General features: G+C 38.6%; 1 protein-coding gene across 4 annotated transcripts in view; it reads left to right on the plus strand.

The window, feature by feature from the left end:
- Positions 1 to 24886, plus strand: part of SBF2 (SET binding factor 2) — a 472399-nt gene that overhangs the window by 409398 nt on the left and 38115 nt on the right. For 3 of the 4 annotated variants that reach the window (XR_010338354.1, XM_012456679.3, XM_012456682.3), the window contains exons 26-30: positions 1257 to 1455; positions 7954 to 8150; positions 10510 to 10650; positions 11681 to 11776; positions 23733 to 23917. Coding sequence is in view for 3 of the 4 variants with exons in the window: in XM_012456679.3 (XP_012312102.1) it covers positions 1257 to 1455; positions 7954 to 8150; positions 10510 to 10650; positions 11681 to 11776; positions 23733 to 23917 (818 nt within the window). In the remaining variant the exon portion in view is untranslated. The remainder of the gene's footprint in view (positions 1 to 1256; positions 1456 to 7953; positions 8151 to 10509; positions 10651 to 11680; positions 11777 to 23732; positions 23918 to 24886) is intronic. The other variant, XM_012456680.3, reaches the window with a different exon arrangement.

The raw sequence follows: 24886 nt of genomic DNA on the forward strand, positions 1-24886 counted from the left end.
TTCTTTTTTTCTTTTTATTTATTTATTTTTTGCATGCACTTAGGGCATAAAAGTATATGAGTAATTTTCAAAAACTTTGAAAGCGTGATTTGATGTCTCTTACTTTCAAAATAAATGGGGAAGTAAATTAGGACAGTTTTTAACATGAAATTTTTTTTTCAGTTAGAACACGCAGTACCAATTAGGAAGAATGTTCTTTAAAAAAAACCCTCCCTAAAAAAAAAAAGCCTCCCTAAAATACTTGATTATTCTAAAATCATAAAGGGCTCCAAAGAGATGTCTTCTTTCCTTTCTTCTCATTTGTAACCTGTGATTGCAAAACTGCAAGGGGGTTTCCCATGTATACCACATCCTCTAACAAAAATATTTCCAGGAAAAAAGTATAACTTATTTATGCCTCTCTGAGGAAATAGGTTCTTTTTCCTTCTAGTTAACTTCTGGTTAATCCAGAAATTTCTAATAAAAGTTTATGGTCTGAAAAGTAAACTGAAATCTGGATGATGAGTTTGTATAGTGATTATATAAAACATAAATTTTACTGATGAGTTAGCCTCTGACAAACTTTGAGTGCTTTTTGTAGAATCCTAAATAGAAATCACTGCAATTTGACAATGAGCAAGCCTGAATGAAACAGAAAGTGTAGGTAATGAATTCAAAATTATATTGTTTTTAGAAATTATTTAAATGGTATTATTTTCCTGACATTTTTAGTTGAATTAATGTTATTTTATTTCTTGACTATTCATTCTAGTTTCGTTTATGTTTATTTAAGTGTGATTCCTCACAGAAGTTACGTGATTTAAGTTGTGATATACATAATATTTGTCATCCTAATATAAACCTGTCTTAGTGGGTCTTCTTCAAAAGGAAGTTTGTTGTTGTTGTTGTTGTTGTTGTTGTTGTTGTTTTGAGATGGAGTCTCGCTCTGTTGCCCAGGCTGGAGTGCAGTGGCATGGTCTTGGCTTATTGCAACCTCCACCTCCTGGGTTCAAGCAATTCTCCTGCCTCAGCCTCCCGAGTAGCTGGAATTACAGGGCCGTGCTACCACACCTGGCTAATCTTTTGTATTTTTAGTAGAGACGGCATTTTACCATGTTGACCAGGCTGATCTCGAACTCCTAATCTCGTGATCCGACCGCCTCCGCCTCCCATAGCTCTGGGATTACAGGCATGAGTCACCGCCCCCGGCCCAAAAGGAAGTTTTTAATCCTTTGCTTTGAGCTAATCGTTTCTTCAATATCTGTCTATCATCCCAGTTTCAGATGAGAGTGAGCTCCCCACAAGTACCACCCTGAAGGCCTCAGAGAAGTCTACAATGGAACAGTTGGTAGAAAAAGCTTGTTTCAGAGACTATCAGCGTTTAGGTTTAGGAACCATTAGTGGCAGCTCTTCCCGTTCAAGACCAGAGTATTTTCGAATTACTGCCTCTAACAGGATGTATTCACTCTGCCGGAGGTAAGTGTGTCTGTGGGCTCCAAAGAGAGGTCTTCTTTCCTTTCTTCTAATTTGAATCTTTAATAGGCCATTTGCATCCGTAGCCCAGAGATAGATAAAAATGCCTGAAAATAAGAACAAGGTCTCTAGGATATGAGCAAGCATCTCACTGGCATTCTCAGAACAATTACCTTACTGAAAAGTACCTCTAGTAGGTGAAAAGGTGAAAGGTAAAATACTTGCTCCCTTTATGAATTTCTCTTATCTTTCTCTTCCCAGTTTGCTTCTTTCTAGCATGACTAAAGATAATTTGAAGTAAGAATAGGATTTACCCAGGCCGATAGAAGACGTGAAAGTCTTTTGTAGGCTGGGGAGCCACAAACTCTTTCTATAAAGGGTCAGTTGGTAAATGTTTTCAGTTTGTGAGCCATAGTCTCTTGTTGCTGCTATTCAGCTGTGCCACAGAAGCAGCCACAGACAGTAAGGAAATGAGTGGGCATGGCCAGTTTTGGCCCACAGGCTATAATTTGCTGACCCAGGTGTAGGCAAGGCTTTCTTATGTGATCTAATTAGAGTATTTCCAAGGAAATATTATTTAAAGGATGTAAATGAAGAGACTTTTTTTCTGTTCTTGTCATCTCTCACTATTTTTCAAATATGTTGAGCCCTATTCCATGCTTTACTATATGTAAATATATATTTTCTAAAACTACATTTTCACCATCCATAAATTTAGTCATTTTCATCTCCAGGTAAGTTGTTTTCTTTGCATTTATAAATTCCTATTTTAATTAAACAGCTCTGAAAGCACTTTGTAAATGTAAGCTTTGTACATATTTTAGAAAGTTCTCTTCATGTTACTGTTGTTTTCAACCCTGTTGCCATTAAAGATAGATATAACATTTTAAATGACAATTTAACTTTACAAATACTAATGTGAAACTTGAGAAACAAGTTGGGAATATAGTTAGAGATTGTGGCCAAATAAACATTTTGCATGAAGTGCTGAAAAACTGGGACTCAATGAGTATGCATTAATTTTTCTGGAATTCTCTGTCATTCTAACTAGATTTTCTCTGAAGATAAGTCATGTTGTTGGGTGTTATGTCCTGCTGTTTGGAAAGTTTGCTATCAAAATTATGCCAGCTGTTGAGAAAACAGACTCATTTATCATTCCAATCTGTCAGAAGTAAAATAAAATTTTAATAGATGACTTAATAGAACACTTGTTATAAAGCATTTATGGTGGTAAAAAGTAATACATATCTATTAAGTTATTAGAAGGAAGGAAATGGAATAATAAAAAATAATCCAAAAGAAGGCAAGAAAGGAAAAAAGGGGACATAGAACAAATGGAATAAATAACAAGTAGTAAGATGGTAGATTTAAATTCAACTATATCCATAATTGCATTAATTTTTGACTAAATGCTCCAAAGAAAGAGAATAGGGTTTGCTTTCGCCAAGCATGGTGGCAGGTACCTGTAATCCCAGCTACTCAGGAGGCTGAGGCAGGAGAATTGCTTAAACCCAGGAGGCAGAGGTTGCAGTGAGCCGAGGTCATGCCACTGCAGTCCAGCCTGGGCAACAGAGCGAAACTTCGTCGTAAAAAAAGAAAAAAGAGAGAGAAAGGTTTCTGCTGCTTTTAAGGGACATATCTAATATACAAGTATACAAAAAGGTAGAAAGTGAAAGGATAGAAAAAATAAAATATGCCATGCAAAACTACCTTTAAAAAAAGTTGTTGTCACTACATGAATATCAAAGTAGACTTTAAAGTAAAAGCAATAAGGAAGGATGGTTCATAATGACAAAAGGTTTATTTTTCACACAGCAGTTTATTAAGACCAAGTGGAGCTTATTACAGGAATAGAGTACTGGCTTGACATCTGAAAATCAGTCAGTGTAATTTACCACATTAACAGAATTAAAAAGAACTTCATTATATAAAGAAAAGAAGTTTTGCAAATGCAAAATACACTTTTTTTATTTTTAAATTTGTATTTCTGTAAATTCTGTATTCTTTGTCACATTTATGATTTTTAGAAAAAAGCTCTCAGCAAAATAGAGTAAGAATGAGTTCCCCACAAGTAGCACCCCAAAGGCCTCAGAGAAGTCTACAGTGGACCAGTTAGTAGCTCCTTAATCTTCTGTCTTAAAAATTCTACATAAGAAATTACTTATTTTAAAAACAAATTAAAAAAAGAAAAAAATTTAAGAATAAATAAAATATTAAAAGCTTTTTCTCTGAAATCCAGACAAGGATGCCCATTATCACCATTTCTGTTCAGTGTTGTACTATAGGTCTTAGGCAGTGCAAAGAGGCTAAAAAAGTAAACAAAGGTATAAAGATTGAAAAGAAAGAAATAAAACTGCCATTACTCACAGATGACCAAAATGCACATGTAGGAAATCTGAAGGAATCTACAGATAAACTTTTAAAATTATTAAGTGGATTTTATAAGGTCACTATTACAAGGTCATTTACAATAATTAGTCATATATGCTAAAAACAAATTGTTACAAAATGAAATTTTCAAAAACTGATGCTATTTTGGTACTATTTCTACTATTTACAGTAGCACTAAAAAACATTACTTAGGAATGAATCTAATAACCTGTGCAAGACATCTATCTACATGGAATACTTAAAACAGTATTGAAGATCATCAAAGAGCTAAATAAGTACATATTTCAAGTTCTTAGATAAGAATATTGAATATTCTAAAACTGAATTTTCCTGTATTTGTTCTATAGAATCAACAAAGTTCCAATCTCAGCAAAATATTAATGTTAATATTAATTACAAAATATTAATATTAATTAATCTGAAAGGATAATTCTAAAAGTTAATTCTAAAAGGATAATTCTAAAAGTTACCTAAAAATACAGAAGGCAAAGAGTAGTCAAGATAGTCTTACAGAACAATACTATAGGATGTCAAGACTTTTTGTAAAGCTACAGTAATTAAGACAGTATAGGATTGACACAAGGATGGACAAACAGACCGATGGAGCAAAATAGGAAATATATTAAACAGAAACAGCCCAAGATATGTGGACACTTGATTTAAGATAAAAGTAACACTTAAGAACAGTGCATAGAAGATGTTTTTTCAATAAAGGATGCTGGGAAAAATTAATCTTGACCCCTACCTTATACCATTTACAAAAGTTAATTCCCATTGGCCTATAGATCTATATGTGAAAGGTTAGAACAATAAAACAATAGGTTGGTTGTTAATTGATAAATGTAGAACTTCTGTACATCAGGAGATACCATCAAGAGAGTAAAAGGCAATAAAAACCAGCAGGAGACTTGAACAGGCACTTCACAAAAGAGGATTTCATGTGAGAAAAAAATTCTGAAAAGAGGCTCAACTTATTAGTCTTCAGATAAATAAAAATTTAAGTTGCAATGAAACTACTATATACCTTCCAAAATGATTACTATTTAAAATAGACCAGCAGTACAAAGTGCTAGGAAGGACGCTGAGCAAGTGGATTCTTATTCGTCCGTAATAGGACTGTAAATTGGATAAATGACTTTGGAAAGTTGTCTAGTGGTGTCTAAACATTTAAACATCTACTAAACATATTCTTAACCTATTACCTAGAAATTCTCCTCTTATGTGGAGTAGAATTTCTAACAGAAATACATATGTGCTCCAAAAGACATCTACAAAAATGTTCATGGCAACATTATTAATAATTAAAAACTAGAAACTACTCAAAATCAACAAGAGAATAGATAAATAGCATTATACTCACACAATGAAATACTATACAGTAATGAAAATGAACAAACTACAGGTCAGTACAATAACACGATGGATCTCATAAACATAATATTGAGCAAAAGAAGCCAAACATGAAATAATAAATTCTGTTGATTCCCTTTATCTAGCATTCAAAAAGAAGCAAAACTCACCCACATTGTTAGCAGTCAGGATAGTAGTAATTTTTTTTTTTTTTTGAGACAAGGTCTTGGTCTGTCTCCCAGGCCAGAGTGCAGTGATGCAATTTCAACTTACTGGAGCCTCAACCTCCCTGGCTCAGGTGATCCTTCCACTTCAGCTTCCCGAGTAGCTTGGACTAGGCACATGCCGCCAAACCTGGCTGGTTTTCTTCTTCTTTTATGTATGTATGTATGTATGTAGAGAAGAGGTCTCACTATGTTGCCCAGGCTGGTCTTGAACTCCTAGGCTCTAGCAATCCTCCCAGCTTGGCCTCCCAGCATGCTGGGATTGCAGGTGTAAGCCACCATGCCAGGCAGGATAGTGGTAATCCTTAAGGAAGAGGGGATACTAGTGACTGGGAGGAAATACAAGTTCTTGGATGCTTGTAGTGGTCCATTTCTTGACCTAGGTGGTAGTGACATCACCTAGGTTTTGAGCATTTGTATGTGAATTATGCTCGAATTAAAGTTTCCACAGAAGCTTCTGAAGCCTAGTCTAACTCTTGAGAGTCAACTGTGGAGCCCAGAACTGAAGGCTCTGAGTAGTGGGTTAGAATGGGTGGCAGGGAAATTGATATCTTTCATTACAAAATGAGACTGGTACTGAGAGTCGCTTCTATTGGTCTTTAGGTTCAACACTATTTGCCCCAGCACTAGGGCCTATCCAGCTGTCATGAAAGCCTGTGTCTGGTAGCAGGAGAGAGCCATAGATCTTGTATGTAACAGAGCATGGTCTGTGTGTGGTGCTCATTCACAGTGGAAGGAGGAGATGGGCCACTACAGGGGGCAGGGAGGGAAGGAGTGATTGAAGCAGCTCCTGGAGACATTAAACATTACTCCCTTATCTAATACACATTGTATCTGGAAGCAAGTTGGGGAAAAACGTTATTCAAGTGCAGATAGAGGGTCCTAATTATGGAACTGCCTTGTCAGTCTTCATGAGTGATTAACTATGTCTGTAGCTTGGTCTTTTCATCAGTTTGTGGTATTAGAAAAATTCAGGCCGCAACTTCCTAGCACACCAAAGCCTTAGACGTTCAGAATGCTTCCAAAGTATCATTAGTTAAGTATGGAAAGTTAATTTGGCATTCAGTAAGGCAGTTGAAGGTTATGATTTATGTGACCTTAAACTGGATTTCCTCTCCCTCTTCTCAGCTCTGGTTCTTATCAAGAAAAGGGAAAAGAAGTTCTGGAATTGGATAGTGGTGATAGTTGCACATCATTGTGAAAGTACTAAATGCCACTGGTTTGTACACTTAGAAAAGGATAGCATGGTAAATTTTATATTAGGTATATTTTACCAAAATTTAAAAATCACCAAAAAAAAAGATACAGGATTAGTGGTTAGGAGTTTATAAATTTAAAATCTGTTTAGTGTAATATTTCTAAGTAAACTAAAAAAAAGAAATTACTCCAAAACCCGACTATCTTCTTGCATTTATTATTAATCTATATGTACTTTTATATGTTATTTTCCCAGCATCATATCCTGTATCTTTATAAGCTAATCTTTTAAAATAAGTATCAACATGTAATGTTATTAACTAATTAAACTCATTTGATATTTGAACATATGTTCTCATGCCAAAAATAATTTGGTTTTGGTTTTTAGGCCTTTCACCATCTCAGGTAGTCTAATATTGGCATACTCTGTCCTCTGCTGTCATCTCAGTGATCTCTGAATTGTTGACAGTTTGACTTGTCATTCTTATAAAGTTGATATTAATCTGCTAATCTTATTGTAAGGCAAGGGAAATAGTTCAACAGAGGACTTTTAAATAATTCTACATAGTATTTTTATTTTCTAAGCTTATTCAGCAGAATTCTGCAATATCACTGAAAAGAACTCTTCAAAAAAGACTACAGATCAGTGGATGAGTTAGCTATTTTCACCATCTAGGGATTTTCTTCTCAATCCCTGAAGAATTCAGGAGTTGAAACTAAATTCCATATTTGAAATATGTTGGCCAGGCACAATGGCTCATACCCAGAATTCCAACACTGGGAGGCTGAGGCAGGAGGATCACTTGAGCCCAGGAGTTTGAGACCAGTCTGGGCAACTAAATGAGACCCTGTCACTACAAAAATAAAAATAAAATTTAAAAATAAATATATCTTTTTTTTTTTTTTTTTGAAACAGAGTTTCGCTCTTGTTACCCAGGCTGGAGTGCAATGGCATGATCTCGGCTCACCACAACCTCCGCCTCCTGGGTTCAGGCAATTCTCCTGCCTCAGCCTCCTGAGTAGCTGGGATTACAGGCACGCACCACCGTGCCCAGCTAATTTTTTGTATTTTTAGTAGAGACGGTGTTTCACCATGTTGACCAGGATGGTCTCGATCTCTTGACCTCGTGATCCACCCGCCTCAGCCTCCCAAAGTGCTGGGATTATGGGAATAAATATATCTTATCCTTCAACTAATGTTTCTGAATCTTAGAAAACTATTATGATATTCATATTCATATTCTTATATTCTCTCTCCGTCTTCTCACATTTCTTTCCCCTTCTCTTCCCCTCTGTTCCTTCCCCCAATCATTCCCTTCTCCCTTCTGTGTCTCTGAAGCTATCCTGGCCTTTTAGTTGTACCTCAAGCTGTACAGGACAGTAGTTTACCGAGAGTAGCCCGCTGCTATCGACACAATCGCCTGCCTGTTGTATGTTGGAAGAACTCAAGAAGTGGTACTCTGCTCCTCCGATCTGGAGGATTCCATGGGAAGGGAGTCGTTGGTCTTTTCAAATCTCAGAACTCCCCTCAGGCTGGTAAGCATCTCTCTACAGCAGTTACCACCCGTTCACTTAAGGGTATTACTAAAAATAAAGGAAGTAACATCTGGAAATGGTGCCTTTTCATCAAGTCTTGTCTCACACACAAACTTTTCCACTTTGGTACATACGACATGTACAGCTTAAACAGGAACTATATTTGGTAGTGTGAAGCTACACATTGAATTTGGCATCTTAATATGTCTGGTCTGTACTTGGATTTTAATAGAAATTAATATAATAAAGTTTGGTTCTAGGCAGTTTTTGTTCCAGCAAACCAGAGTATCCACAGATGGAAACTAGATTATACAAATCTTTTTTCTTTCTCTTGGGAAGCATCCAAATACATTTAACAGCTTCAGAGGCAAGAAGAGATTCTGTGCCATGTAATCTAAAATACACAGCCTCATTTTTACAAGTCATATGCACACACAAGGCAGCAAACTAATGACCCCAAACTAATGACCCCAAATGCCCAAAAAGCAAAGAGGTTTTCAGGAAGCTCGCGAAATAATAAGTACAGCTGTCCCATTTTCTGAGGATACTTGTGAATACCATGTCTGAGGTCTTGAACTCAGGAGCTATTTTTGCTGACCTTTCTCATCGCTTCTGCCTCATAATAGATGCTCAAAAAAAAAATTAAACAGTGGGCCACTAAGATGTCAGATCCAGCTTAGGGATGGCTGCATTCTTTCACCTTTGGAAATATGGTAAACTCAGAATCTGTGGTTTAGCAGGTAGAACCATGTACTTTTTGAAAGTCAGCCAATGTCTTTGATCATTACGTTGACTGAGGGCAGCACGTATATAATGCTGCAGTGTTCCACCTGCCTTAGAGTCTCACTATTGGCGTAATTGAAGGCAATTGGCTTTTAACTGTTTCTCCTCTGAAATCCGGTGTGCTCCCAAGCCACTTGGTGGGTATATTAGAACTTAAGAAGAGGCCAGGTGCAATGGCTAATGCCTGTAGTCTCAGCTACTTGTAAGGCCAAGGTGGGAGGATCGCTTAAGCCAAGGAGTTCAAGACAAGCCTCGGCAACGTGGCAAAACCCCATCTCTACAGAAAAATACAAAAATTAGCTGGGCATGGTGGCACACTCCTGTAGTCCTAGCTATTCAGGAAGCTGAGGTGGGAGGATCGCTTGAGCCCACGAGGTAAAGGCTGTATTGAGTCATGATCACGCCACTGCACTCCAGCCTGAGTGAAAGAATGAGACCCTGTCTCAAATAGGTGAAATAATAAAATATGTAAGTTATGTAAAATTAGTGAATCATTTTAGGAACACCAATAAGCGTATCACTGAGCTTTTAGTTGCAAAAAAATTGATACTTATTCCACTGGTTGCTGATTTTTTAATCTAAATTTATTATATTTCATATTCAATTCACACATTTGCTCACAACTAATAGCTTTGAAATTGCAATGCATCTTAAAATTCATGTGATCAGAAAGAATAGTGTCATGGTTTAAATGGCAACGTTTTTTATTGATAGGCAATTTTTATTGTTAGGCAATAAAATAGTGCATCTTAGAATTGATGACATATTAAAGTTGATAAAATACAATAATGCTAATTATTTTCTATTCAGTTTGTAAGAAATTTTATAAGTATCTATTGTCCTTGTAGCGAGTCCGTCCCTATGCCTCTTTAAAGCATCTGGGCTGATTTCAGTGATTCTGTTTTGTTTGAGGCAAACCAGGCTCATATGCCCATCAACCCAGAATTGCTCTCACAATTGTTTCCATCTGTGAATACTTTTTGCTCCTTTTTTAGAAGGTCCAGGGAATCTGGCAGTAGTTGCTCCTGTCTTCTCCCCATCTTCTTCCACTCTTCCCTCTACAAATCCTTAGAGGCTCATGTCCCCTGTGGGTCTGTGTGGCACAATTGAAATAAAGTTAGTGGTATTGGAAAGTTCTCACCTCTACCCATTCTGGGATGTCAAGGGAACCCACTCTCAAACAATAACCTGGCCAGGATGGTTGGGGATGTCATCGAGGAGTTGTTGTTTGTGACTTCATTTTGAGTTGCTTGGACAATGAGAAGCTATGCCCTGTGCTTCCAAGCCTAACCTATGCTTGGAAGGATAGCCCTGTGCTGTTTTCCAGACCTGGGCTCTTTCTGGAAGGATAATGGCAATTAAGAAGTTGGTACGGTAAAACCAGCATTACAGTGGAGGATTAGCCATTTAATAGACTGGCAATTTTAGTGGGGCTGGTTTCTATATTTGGGTGTGGTAACTTGAAGATTGTATAGAGAAAAATAAGCATATATAGATAGATAGATAGATAGGATAGATACTTGTTTTTTTAAACACAGAGACAATTTATTTTATTCAACATATTTTCCTTTTATAGCTCCTACCTCCTCTTTAGAATCTTCCAGTAGCATAGAACAAGAGAAGTACTTGCAAGCCTTACTGAATGCTGTTTCTGTGCATCAGAAACTCAGAGGCAACAACACTCTTACTGTCAGGCCAGCCCTTGCTCTGTCTCCAGGTAAGATTTGATAATGCTTCTCTTCTTGACAGCTACTAATGAAAGGTCAGCCCTGTTCCTAGGGTTATTTGTCCCATTATTTGTTATTTGTTATACTGTACCTTCACCAAGACTTGAGACTTAAAAGTTTTACCCTAAGTTTAGCTCCTTTTACTTAGAAATATGCCACTATTAATGTCTAGTAAATAGTAACTAAATTTAGAGATTCAGTTATTTCTTTTTTTGTTTTTTAGAGATGGGATCTCACTATGTTGCCCAGTCTGGTCTCAAACTCCTGGGCTCAAGCAGTCTTCCCACCCAGCCTCCCAAAGTATTGGGATTACAGGTGTGAGCCACCACACCCAGCCCAGTTATTTCCTTTTTAAAAGTGTAATAAGAGAGGATGTGGGGAATTTAAGTATCAACCTTTTTTCCCCATATTTGTCTTTCATAGACTTTAAAATATTATTATGTGAAATATGTAAGTTGAACATGTTTGTTAAATGTGTATTTATTAAAATCATCTTGTATAAGCTTGAAATTTGCAAAATTTCTGCAGCCTATTAAAATTTTCAGTACAGTTTGTTTTCACTGGATTTGGATGAAGCCATTAAGACTTGTACTAATATTCTGTTTCAGTTATCATGTGATGGAACCCCAAAGGGTTCATGTAGAGGTAACCCTAATGTGTTAGACACAGGAGCATGTGACTTGAGAAGTTGGTCTCTTTGGCTTAATCAGCTATTTGAATTAGCTCAACATAAGCAGAAAGTGGCTTTTCTTGTAAAGTAACACCATGCATGCCTTGCTCCATTTATCATTAAATTCTGATTGCACTTGCCAAACCTAACTCTATAATCTTGCAAATGTGTGTTATGTTATCTCTGATTAATAACAACATTGCCTTGTTATCTCTAATAAAGCTTTTGGTACTTAAAAGTACAGTGTTTGGCAGCAATTAAACATGCTACACATGAAGATAACTTTTTGTCATTTGAGTAATGTTAACCCAAACAACATGATTTTTGTTCTTCTTTTTGGCTGACTTTAGGGACTGAAAGGAGGACTTCAAGAATGTCCACTGTGCTTAAGCAGGTAGTGCCAGGACATTTGGATGTAAACCCATCCAATAGCTTTGCTCGAGGAGGTTAGTAAGATTGATTTTATAACTGAGCACTGATGCAAGCTTAAAAGCAGAAAACATTTTTCTAGATAGCTGATACTTTAAATCAACTAATTATGGTTCAAATTGTTGTCGATTACCCTCTTCTGAATGAATGGTCAAACTTATTACTAGCATGATGACAGATGAGCTTAGTCTCGTGGGACAAGAAGTATAATAATTGCTGATGTCATATACATTGATAAGTTTGGGAGCATTAGGAGGTAAGGAGAGCATGTCTAAATGATGAGTCAGCCCTGGTAGTATTCCATGATACTCCAGATTTGCAGGTCAGAAAGATCGATCAATCACAGAAGTATAGATAGTTAAGGAGAAGTGATTCCAGACCCAAGGAACTCCAGGGCCTTTTATTTTTGCTACTGTCCTCTGAAACACTGGTTTGGAGGATAAGACATGATGATATCCAGGTAGCTGCTGGCATGAAGAAATAGAGAAAGGCTGAGTTTTTGTTCTTTTAAGCTCCAAAGGTCATCCACTTTGTTCTCTGGAAGTTTATGTGAGATTGTTTCACCTTGCAGAGGAAATTACAGACCAGATTTTTTTTTTTTTTTTTTTTTTTTTTTTTTTTTTTTGAGCTGGAGTCTTGCTCTGTCACCCAGGCTGGAGTGCAGTGGCGCGATCTCAGCTCACCCCAAACTCTGTGTCCTGGGTTCAAGCAATTCTCCTGCCTCAGCCTCCTGAGTAGCTGGCATTACAGGCACATGCCACCACGCCCAGATAATTTTTGTATTTTTAGTAGAGACGGGGTTTCACCATGTTGGTCAGGCTGGACTCGAATTCCTGATCTCGTGAGCTGCCTGCCTCGGCCTCCCAAAGTGCTGGGATTATAGGCATGAGCCACCGCACCTGGCAAGATTTTTTTTTTTTAAGACAGGGTCTCACTTTGTTGCCCAGGGTGGAGTGCAGTGGAAGTATCATAACTAACTGCAGCCTCAAACTCCTGGGCTTGAGCAGTCCTCCTGCCTCAAGCTCCCAAGGAGCTATGACTACAGGTGTATGCCACCATACCCAGTTAAATTTTTAAAATACTTTTTGAGGCAGTATGATGCTCACTATGTTGCCCAAGCTGGTCTTGAACTCCTGGCCTGAAGCAGTCCTCCCACCTGGGCTTCCCAAAGTGCTGGGATTATAGGTGTCAGAAAGCACCTGGCCCCAGATATCTCAACTGTAAAGTCCCACTGTCTCACAATGGAGTCACAGAATCTTAGACTCTTCCTCTCACCCCTGTATAATGCTGAATTCCCTTAAAAACATAGTAAGTAGACTAGGTGAGGTGGTACATGCCTGTAATCCCAGCACTTTGGGAGGCTGAGGCGAGTGGATCATCTGAGGTCAGGAGTTCGAGACCAACCTGGCCAACGTGGTAAAACCTCGTCTCTACTAAAAGTACTAAAATTAGGCCAGGCGCGGTGGCTCACGCCTGTAATCCCAGCACTTTGAGAGGCCAAGGCGGGTGGATCACGAGGTCAAGAGATCGAGACCATCCTGGGCAACATGGTGAAACACCGTCTCTACTAAAAATACAAAAAATTAGCTGGGCATAGTGGCGCATGCCTGTAATCCCAGCTACTCGGGAGGCCGAGGCAGGAAGAATCACCTGAACCCGGGAGGCGGAGGTTGCGGTGAGCCGAGATCGCGCCATTACACTCCAGCCTGGGTAACAAGAGCGAAACTCCGTCTCAAAAAAAAAAAAAAAAAAAAAAGTACTAAAATTAGCCAGGTGTGGTGGTGTGCAGCTGTAGTCCCAGCTACTCAGGAGACTGAGGCAGGAGAATCGCTTGAACCCTGGAGGTGGATGTTGTAGTGAGCCAAGATCACACCATTGCACTTCACCCTGGGCAACAAGAGCAGAACTCTGTCTCTCAATCAATCAGTCAGTCAATCACACACACTAAGTAGGTAATCTTGTTTCGCTTGAACATCATCAGTAATGGGAAACTCATTTCTTCCCCCGAAATAATCCCTTACATTTGTGAGCAACTCTATGTGTTGCTTTCTCATATTGACTACCACTTTCACATATTGGCCCTAGTTCTGTCCTCTGAGGTTAGAAAGTAAGTCTAATCTCCCACACGAATATCTTCAGGGAAAATCTCTTGTCAGGCTTTCTACAAAACTCACTCTTTACAAAATTCACTTTTTCCCCTTTTGAAAACCATACATGTCTCCTAGTGGTCATATTGGTCCTTTGGATGCTTTCTTTTCCTGCCTTTAGTTAACTCTAAATATCCCCAGTTCAAATGGTTGTAGTCCGCTCACCAACCTTATCACTCTGAACACTCCACAGAATTGAACCCAGAACTCTAGGTGCTCACACAGCCTAAAACTGCATTGGCTACGGGCAGAGCCCCATCACTAGATTAACCCATGTGGAGATTAATATCATTTTAAATCACTGTCTGCTTCACATGTGCTATTGTTCTTAAAAATATACTGGTCTTGATGTTTGCTTTTTGGACCTACTAGCAGTGCTATAACTAGAAAATGTCATGGTTTTGGATGTGGACTGTTATTTTAGACCTTTCGATCCTGATTCTGTCTACCAGTGCATTTGCTGTTTTTGCAGGCTTTTTATCATCCATAGATTTGATCATTGTTAAAAAAAAAAAAAAATTTGATCATTGTCGTCATGTGATTCTTTGTTTAAAAAAATGTTAAACAAGCCAGAGCTAAGGACAAAGACCTACAGCAAAATAATATATACCTCTCGAAAGAAAAAGATCAATCTGTTCATCTATACTGGTTATGGGTCTTCTCTCTAAAACTCACCAGGCCCATATTTCTAAATCTCTGTCAATCCTTTTAATCCAATATTTGCCAATCTTTCAAACAATTAACTGCATCACAAAGGGTTTTACGGTTATTTTGCCATGACTTATTATAGGAATCAGTGCTTTTTCTTTTTGAGATGGAGTCTTGGTCTGTCGCCCAGGCTAGAGTGCTGTGATGCGATCTCAGCTCACTGTAACCTCTGCCTCCTGGGTTCAAGTGATTCTCCTCCTGCCTCAGCCTCCCAAGTAGCTGGGATTACAGGCACCCACCACCACACCCGGCTAATTTTTGTATTTTTAGTAGAGATGGGATTTCACCATCTTGGCCAGGCTGGTCTTGCACTCCTGATCTCGTGATCCACCTGCCTCAGCCTCCTGAAGTGCTCGGATTATAGACATGAGCCACCACCCCTGACCACTTTTTCTTAAGTAATTATAACTAGTCCATTGATAATCCATTCCTAGAATTTGGTTCAGCAACAACATAAAGGTTCTACTTTACAAAATTGACTTTTTTCCCTTTTGAAAACCATACACATCTCCTAGGAGTCATGATGGTTTCTTGGATACTTTCTTTTCCTGCCCCAGCAGAACTTTCTGTAACTGCAGGATTTCTTAAGAGCTTTCAACCTTCTTCAGTCACCATTCCCATTAATGTATCAGTCCTTGAAGTTGTATTGGTTTCCTAGGGCTGCCATAACAGAGTGCCACAAACTGGGTGGCTTAAACAACTATAGTCTCACAGTTCTGGAAGCTGAAAGTCCAAGATCAAGGTGTCCGGAGGGTTGGCTCCCTCTGAGGGCTGTGAGGAGGAATCTGTTCCATGCCTTCCTCCTAGCTTCTGGAGATTTGCTGGCCATCTTTGGCATTGCTTGGCTTCTGGAAGCATCACACCTAAATCTCCACCTTTATCTTCACATGGCATTCTCCCTCTGTGTCTAGCTCCAATTTCTCCTTTTATAAGCACACCAGTCATATTGAATTAGGGGCTCGTTCTACTCCAATATGACCTCATCTTAACTAATTATATATATTCTGAGGTACTGGGTGTTAGGACCTACTATAAATTTCGGGAGGGGGACACAGTTCAACCCATTACAGTCATATGTATCATTTTTCTGAATTTTTAGAGTACTATAATTTTAAAGTTTAAGATACAGACTTCATTCTTCTCATCATTTCTTTCTCAGTGGATTCAAACTAAAAGATAGAACAGTGATTTTCTCCTAAGGTTCCTGGTATTTCAGTTGCCAAGCACTCTTGTCAGAATTTGGTTTGAGATTGCCTTTGCCTTTACTGCTTTATTTACCATGTGAAAGTTTATATTGTCAGCAAGGCAAGTCAGTAATTTTTCCATTCAGCTTTTAGAGAATGCAACTTTCAGCAGATGTCTAGTTAAATGAAGCCCTCCCACCCCACAACCCGATCTTGTATTTTGCCATTGTATACGTCACCATGTTATCTATTCCAACATTTGGCCAGGTGGCCTATAGTATAACTGTAGCTGCAAAATTGTCTCTCCTTTTATGTTGGTACCTAAGGCTCATGGATTTTCAACAATCTTTTTCTTTTTTTTTTAGACAGAGACTTGCTCTGTCGCCATGCTGGAGTGCAGTGACACGATCTCAGCTTGCTGCAACCTCCAACTCACTGCAACCTCCAACTTCCAGGTTCAAGAGATTCTCCTGCCTCAGCCTCCCGAGTAGCTGGGAGTACAGGCATGCACCACCATACCCAGCTAATTTTTGTATTTTTAATAGAGATGGGTTTCACCATGTTGGCCAGGTTTGTCTCGATCTCCTGACCTCATGATCTGCCCACCCCAGCCTCCCAAAGTGCTGTGATTACAGGTGTGAGCCACTGCACCCAGCCTCAACAATCTTTTTCAATTACATTACGGTCTCTTTTTTTAACGTTGGCCTCCGACTCTTGGCTTCTTTTATACAAGGGTATTCCCAGTAGTGGTTATATTCTTATCATGACTCCATTCTTTGCTAATCCTAAAGATGCCTAAAGGCACCCAGAAGGCTGTATTTACCTTTTCAGATTAAAATCTCCTATTTAACTTATGACCACTATACGCATATCTGAGGCTATAATTATTATTTCTAACACCCTTCTCAAGTACTTTCTGCTGAAAATTACTGTGCATTTGGCTTGTTTCTTTATGGCAGTTTTTTACTCCTAACCAGGTACCTGTCATTTTGGCATCTTAAGCTAAAATCCAGAAATGCAAATCTCACTCTTTTACTCCATCTCTTAACTCTTCACTCCCAAAGCCTCCAAAACCTTCTAAAGTCCCAGTGATGAATTGGACAAAGAGATACTGCTGTCTCCTGACACCTTCAGTGTTCTCTGTGATCTGTAGACCTGCTTTCTATGTTTCTTCTGATAGTGTCATTCCTTCTCAAAGTAGTAGGAATGGACTGGGACAAGCAAGTTAAGGAAGTCTCAAAAGATTCTCTGTTAACATGAACATGCCAGGCAGACACACATTCAGATTGGCCAGGGCAAGACTAGGTATAGACACACCCATTCCCTGCAAGTAATGCATTTCCTTGTACCTGCTCACAGTACAGTCTCCTCATTCTTCCAGAGTTACGTACCACTGTGGGAGGAGCCTCCTATCATTTAATTCTTTTTCTTCTTCTTTTTATTTATTTTTACCCTACCCCCAGTTCTTCTCCCTAACCTTTTTGTTTTTTCTCCTCTGTTTTCACAATACCTTTTATTCCTTTCATTGTCATACAGTTTTAGTTCCTAGTTTTCTTACGTTATTTCCACTGTGTGCCTCTCCTGGTCTGATGAGCCAGGGTTAAAATTGACCTTCACCCTTTCTTCAGTCAGGGTGATCACTTTGCATTCAGCATGCATGTTGGTGAGTTCCTAATGCAAGGGATGCATCCTTTTTCACACAAGAACCACTTTAAAAGTAAGAAGTGAATAGATCACATTGTTTTTCATTTAAAATTAAAACAACATTTAAGCCCAATAGGTGAAGCACATATACTTACAACTTGGATAAATGTCTTTGTTTAGTAGAGAAATGCCTTGAGAAAAATCAGTACTGCCTCTCAAATACCAAAATATAATAGCCGGGTATATTTGAGAAGTAGCCACATGGAGGCAGCTTTTTAATTTTTCATCCCTTACATTTTAAGTTTCTCTACATGTATTATTTTATCATTGAAATAACCTCCAAGATAGGTATATAAAGAGGTCCAGGGAGATTAAGTGACCTGGCCAAGGCCACACAGCAAATATTAATATAACTGGGACTAGAATTAGTTCAGTGTTGCATCCTATCAGTGCAGATATATTTAGTGAATATATCTTGTGTCTCCAGGCACTGGGCCAGGTATAAGATCACAGTGATGAATAAGGCCCCACATGCAACCTAAGCATCTCTTTTCCTTCTCCCCTTTGGTCTGAACATAGCGGAGGAAATTATGCCAGTGCGTAGGAAACACCGGTTCTCTAAATAATGATGCGTTCCTCTGGGGAAAATGAACTGTGCCATATCTTCCCTGAAGCAGTCCCCTTAGCCAGTTCCTACTGATTGGGCCCAAGGTCACGTGGTTCCTCAGGTAACAGTACATTAAGAGTTTAGTTACATTCTGATTCAAACCAAAGTCCCACTACTTACAATGTGCAAATTAGGGAAACTCTTAATTCTCAGTGTCTTCATCTTTAAAATTAAGGAATAAATAAATTAGATCTTTCAAGTAGTTATGAGGAATAAACAATAGTATATGTAAAACATTGAACTTAGTAACTAGCCCATAGTAGCATGTTAATAAATGTTAGTTGTCATTATTATAGTTATTGTTGTCATCGCCATTGCTAATCTTCTGCTGAAATGGGAAGAAAGTCGGTATTTGTATTTGAATTGCTTTGAGCCTTACTGACCTAAGGCAGGAGATAGAAGGCTATGCCCTAGGTCTAGCCAGTGACTTTCAAACTTTTTTTTATCATGACTCTCAGTAAGAAATGCATTTTATATCTATTTGTATATATGCCCATTCATTTTATATTATAATTCAGGTAGTACTGAGGCACATGCAAAATGTATCATGTATATACTGAAACAAAAGTTTTGTGAAACAATATTCATCTGTACCACGTGCAGTGCTCATTAGTATTTTCAACTGTAATGCTTCACTTTTTAAAAAGATACTGATTTGACCTACTAAAGTGATTTCCCAAGCCACAGGGAGGATCCTGCAGTTTGGAAAAACACTGCTTGAGATGCTTTGCTGGTGTTAAGTGCCCAGAACATCTAGAAATCATTCAGGAAATCTAAGTAGACCTCACCACCAACAACCAATGCAGTAGTCTAATTCCTTTGGTTAAAATGACTTCCAGATGGGATTATAATTCTCAAAGCCCCCTTCTGGCCCCGTATCAGTACTGGCCATTTTATCATTGCTGATTTTCTACTAATTGGCCAAAACTCAGCAGTTTTTCATTGATGAGCCTCTATCTGGGGGACGTCCTTAATGTTTTTCATTTAATATCCCTCTTTTCGCTCTTGCAAATAATAGGGTGGAAGATATAATAACGAGTCACAACAGCTCACAATGGATTGGTTTGCAAAAAGTAAATAATCAAAAAATTCTTTGAGTGCCTATATTTCAGGCTCTCAGCATAGATACAAGAACAAACACGATTAGGTTCCTGCCCTTGCAAGCACATGTAAACCAAAAAGTATCTGAGGCAGCTCTCAATAAATTCAGAAGTTTATTTTGCGAAGGTTAGGGACGCACCCTGAAGACAGGTCTGTGCCTTTCTCCAACAGTGATTTTGAGGGCTTTAATATTTAAACGGGAAAGAGGGAGGGTATGGTAATCCACATGTTGCAAGAGAAAAGGAGCAGGTAGGGGAAGAGTCAGTTACGTGTTCGTCTATAAGGTAAAGTGAACATAGAGTAGCTACCTGTGGAGAGATTTAACCTTTTAACTATAGCTGTTTGCTTAAAAACAAAAGGAAAGGCAGCTTCCTCTATGTCTCAGCTTTCAGCTTTATTTTTTCCTTTTGGCATAGTGAACTGGAGTCCTGAGTTTTTATTTTTCTTTCACATACACAACCTTGTAGAGTAAAAGAATATGCAAATAATAATGATGCAATGATCAAAGTTCAAATAGAGCTCCTCAGCTTGGGAGCAGTCAGAATGCCTTTCAGAGGTGCTAACATTGCACCTAGATCTTAAGGGTTAGGTAGGAATGTATCAGGTAGGGAAATGGGAGAAATCTTTCCAGGCAATGAGACTAGCATAAGAAAGTGTGATGTTTAGGGGAACAGTAGCTCAGAATCAGGAACTACTCCAGCATCACTATAATCATCTTAGTGTCCCATATTCAATAGGAAATTCAGAATTTTGGCAGGAAGGAGAGCAGTCAGCCAACACAGAGGAGCCAGCCACACAGTGTGCCTGGGCCGTGTCGTCCCAAGTCTTCATTCTGTCTTGCAGTCACATTCTCTGTATGCCGTCAGCCAGCACCTCTGCAGCCCTTACTTTCTGACTTCCTTTGGCCACCAAAGCCATCAGTGCCCTTCATTTTCTGCTTGCAAAGGAGTGAAGTGGGAATGAAAAATCATTCTAATGATTTTTTTTTTTGAGACAGAGTCTCACTCTGTCACCAGGCTGAAGTGCAGTAGCACAATCTCGGCTCACTGCAACCTCCGCCTCCCAGGTTCAAGCAATTCTCCTGCTTCAGCCTCCTGAGTAGCTGGTGCCACCACACCCAGCTAATTTTTGTATTTTTAGTAGAGACGAGGTTTCACCATGTTAGCCAGGATAGTCTCGATCTCTTGACCTCGTGATCTGCCTGCCTCGGCCTCCCAAAGTGCTGGGATTATAGGCTTGAGCCACCGTGCCCGGCCCTAGTTATTTTTATTATGTTATATTTTATATGATTTTGCATTATATAACAATACTACTACTATTCAAGATTGCGATCCTGAATAAATACAAAATCATTTCCCCTAATTGACTTGAGCAAGTGGTTTGCTTGGAAAGTGCTAAAACTGCTCACAATTCTTGTTATTACCAGATAAAGTTTGCCATTATCATAAACCTCTTTCTTTCTGATGGAAAAAAAAATTACTCAAATTACAAAACTATTATCTCTAATACTGCCTGTCATTTTTGTGCAAGTAGGGATTTTAAGAGAAGTCATTACTTCAATCATCACAAGCTATATTGTTAGTGGTATTGGGTATTGTCACAGGATTATGACTTTTTGCTGCTCATAACTATGGAAAATAATGTAATTTCCAAATGAAAAGAGAAGAAGGAAGATAGCGTGGCAATGCTTAATGCTCTACTGCAAAAACATGCCCTTAGTTATTCCAAATGGTTGCTAGAGCTTCATTTTTTCCTGGTGTGATGACCTTGCTCAAAGAACAAATGTGTTGTACAACACGGAGCATTCGCCAATGAGTCTCCTTCAATATTAGGACCAATGTATTTCTACCGTTTACACATACACACCCCAAATTCCTTAATTTTATTATATAAATTTGTTTCTGACTGAATGACAGTCTTCAAAAGCTTATTCCATTTGGTATAATTTTTTAGTGGCACCTTCTGCTGCGTGCTGTCCATTTCATTGTGCTTATAGTATTTATAAACAGGTGCTGAAATTTCATTTAACAGGTACTCAATGCATCTTTTTTTGTGACTGTGCAGCTTTTTGTTTGTTAATTAAATCTTCTACTTTTATTATATTTATATTTTTCCCCTGTTAATTTTAAAAATTAAGTAGCCTATTCTTCTCTTACTCAGTCTGCTCTGACATTTGCTGCTATATACATTTTATTTCTTTCTGTATTTAATCTTACCTACCGGTGCATGGGTACAGAGATAAATGTTTTACTCAGTCAAATTCCAAATCTTCAGCTAAGGGAAGAGTTCATAATCAAGGTACTGTATTATGTGTCCTGATACATCACTCTTTTAAACCATCTTCATGTGCAACTGCATATGTTACAAGTAAATTTTTTTGCGTTTGTAAAATTATATCCTTTCTTCTCATCTGCATTCTGAATTTCCTGTGATTCCATTTATAGAAAAAGTGATACTTGCCGTAATGTATAAGAAAAACTCATAGACTACATAGAAAGATTCATGTGGCTGGGCATGGTGGCTCACGCCTGTAATCCCAGCACTTTGGGAGGCCAAGGCAGGTGGATCACCTGAGGTTGGAAGTTTTGAGACCATCCTGACCAACGTGGTGAAACCCTGTCTCTAAAATAAAAATACAAAAATTAGCCAGGCATGGTGGTGCGCGTCTGTAATCCCAGCTACTCGGGAGGCTGAGGCAGGAGAATCACTTGAACCCGGAAGGCAGAGGTTGCAGTGAGCCAAGATCACGTCACTGCGCTCCAGCCTGGGCAAAAAAGCGAGACTCTGTCAAAAAAAAAAAAAAAAAATCATGCATGTGAAGCTGAAATCACCAATGGAAACTTTTCTTGGGAACTGGTCTCCTGACCCCATAAATTCTTAGAAAGAGAAGCAGATGTGACATTGTCATGGTGACTTCTGGTCACCTAGAAACATGACTTTGATTTAATACTGGGAGAAGACTAAAGCTTCTCAATCAGCCTTTCTAGATCTGAAGAAGAAACCCACTTTAGGGAGGTAGTAGGAAAGTCCTGTATCCCTGTGACGCCATCATTGAGATGAACACCACAGTTCTACAGGGATTTATGAGGGATTCTTGCTTTTAAGGTGATACAGTGCTAGTCAAATTTGAGAATTAGTACATGCCTTTGTGTCTGTATGTTTGATATATAATAGTCTCACTTGCATGTAGAGATCTTGATTTTTCTAATTAATATAACTAAAATCAGCTTATCTCATTGAGACTCTTCTAGCATGTTAGCTTGCCCTTTCTCTTAGAAGATATCTGCTTCTTGCCAGGCACAGTGGCTCATGCCTATAATCCCAGCACTTTGGGATGCTGCAGTGGGAGGATCACCTGAGGTTGAGTTTGAAACCAGCCTGACCAACATGGGGAAACCCATCCCTACTAAAAATACAAAGTTAGCCAGGCATGGTGGCGCATGCCTGTAATCCCAGCTACTCAGGAGACTGAGGCAGGAGAATTGCTTAAACCTGGGAGGCAGAGGTTGTAGGGAGCCCAGATCGCGCCATTGCACTCCAGCCTGGGCAACAGGAGTGAAACTCCATCTCAGAAAAAAAAAAAAAGATATCTCCTTGTTACTGTACATTTTATTTTATTTATTATTTATTTTTGAGATGGTGTCTCGTTCTGTTGCCCAGTCTGTAGTGCAGTGGTGCTATCTCAACTCACTGCACCCTCTACCTCCTGGGGTCAAGTGATCCTCCCACCTCAGCCTCGCAAGTAAGTGGGACTACAGGCATGCACTACCCAGCTAATTTTTGTATTTTTTTTTGGTAGAGATAGGGTTTCACCATGTTGCCCAGGCTAGCCTCAAACTCCTGGGCTCAAGTGATCTGCCCACCTTGGCCTCCCAAAGTGCTGGTATTACAGGTGTGAGCCACTGTGCCCATTACTAAATCTATAATTTCTCATTCTTCATGGATACTGGAAAAAAATATATGATATAATCTTGTTTAGAGTTACAATGTTTTGGCATAATATACAAGTATTAATTCCAAATCCAGCTCCAGATTTGAGTAGACTTATTAAGTTTCTATTTTATATCTTTAAATGTCTTGTCAAATTGATCAAATAAGCAAAAGAATGTTCCTTACTTTTTTCATGAAGCCCTGAGAAATTGAGTAACTCAGCATTCGCCTTCCTAGACTTTATTAGTATCTCCTGCCAGCAATTTTTGTTTCCAGTATCAATGCGCTGCTTCTACTTATAATCTTAGTATTTACTTTTAAATCCTGAATTTACATCCAAATATAAAATAGGATTGATTTGGGTGATTTTGTGGGTCCTTCTGAGGCTAAGATTGAATGATTTTGAAATGCTATATTGAATAATGTTTATGTTACAAAAGTAAGTAGCAAATGACCATGTGACTTATGATTTTTAGATTAATTAACTTGCGATGGCCTCTAAAACTCTAGCTTCAGAGCAGGCAGCTTTTTCCTTAGTCAGTAGCAGTCCCACATTCGATTGTCTCACTCCATTATTTTGACTTTTGTGAAGGTGTGTGGGCAAGTCTCCGCTCTAGCACTCGCTTGATCAGCTCTCCAACATCCTTCATTGATGTTGGCGCCCGGCTGGCAGGCAAGGATCACTCAGCCTCCTTCAGTAACAGCACCTACCTACAAAACCAGCTCTTGAAACGGCAAGCAGCCCTTTACATATTTGGTGAAAAGTCACAACTAAGGGTAAGATTTCTTTTTTCTCACTTAGAAACTTTATGGATACACTCGATCTGTTTATAAAACCTGCATCACAAACCAGCTTTCCTAGAATTTTTTTTTAATAGCATGATTCTTAACCTGGAGTTAATAATCAGTCTCAAAAAAATGAGCTCTCCTTTTATATTTATTTATACACATACTAATATTAATATAGATACAGACACATAAATACATATACATATTTATTAGCCATGAAAATAAATATTTATTCATAATCATAAAAAATCAACATAAACATCAGGAATATTAGGAAGTATACATACAAAAAAAGAAATAAGGCTTAATCAGCCTGTGTTTTCAACAGCTTTGATTCAGTTTCCACAGGAATCTGCCCAAAGCAAAACAGATAGTTTTGTTGTTGTAAACCTATTGATAAAAAAGGCTACAGAAAGATAGAGGAATGGGGAGAGGAAGACTGTGGTACCATGTACGGAGGCAAGGCAAGGCCAAGGGTAGGTTTTATAAGTAACACTTGTTAAAACTTTGCAAAGCTATACAGATAGAGACACATGTCCTAAGACATGTTAGAAAATTCAAAATACTAGATGCTAATGAACTTTATTCTTACTGTTAAATTGTTGTGCTGAAGAGCTTCACTATGCTGAGGGCCCATAAATTGTAAAGATGGTCTTTTCCTCCAAAAACAACAATAATTCCTTGAGTTTAATGTTTTGCAAGTCACACATTACAAAATAAATTTCATTACTATCAATAGGTGTATAGGACATGAAAGGACATGAAAGAAATCTCCTCAACGTTTAGTTCAGTGCTCCAGTTGGCATTGGACAACCTAGACAGACCTCTGGCTGAACCGTGGAACAGAAACTATGAGCAGGGTGCCCTTAGCAAGATACCACATGCTTGGCCCTTAAGACGCCAGTGACTTAGTCATCTCTTCTGGAGCAGGCTGGCTTTGCCAGCTCGTCTCTCACT

Source organism: Aotus nancymaae, unplaced genomic scaffold (assembly GCF_030222135.1).
Source record: "Aotus nancymaae isolate 86718 unplaced genomic scaffold, 86718_ANA_hifiasm-v0.15.2.pri h1tg000059l, whole genome shotgun sequence".
Classification (NCBI taxonomy): Eukaryota; Metazoa; Chordata; class Mammalia; order Primates; family Aotidae; genus Aotus; species Aotus nancymaae.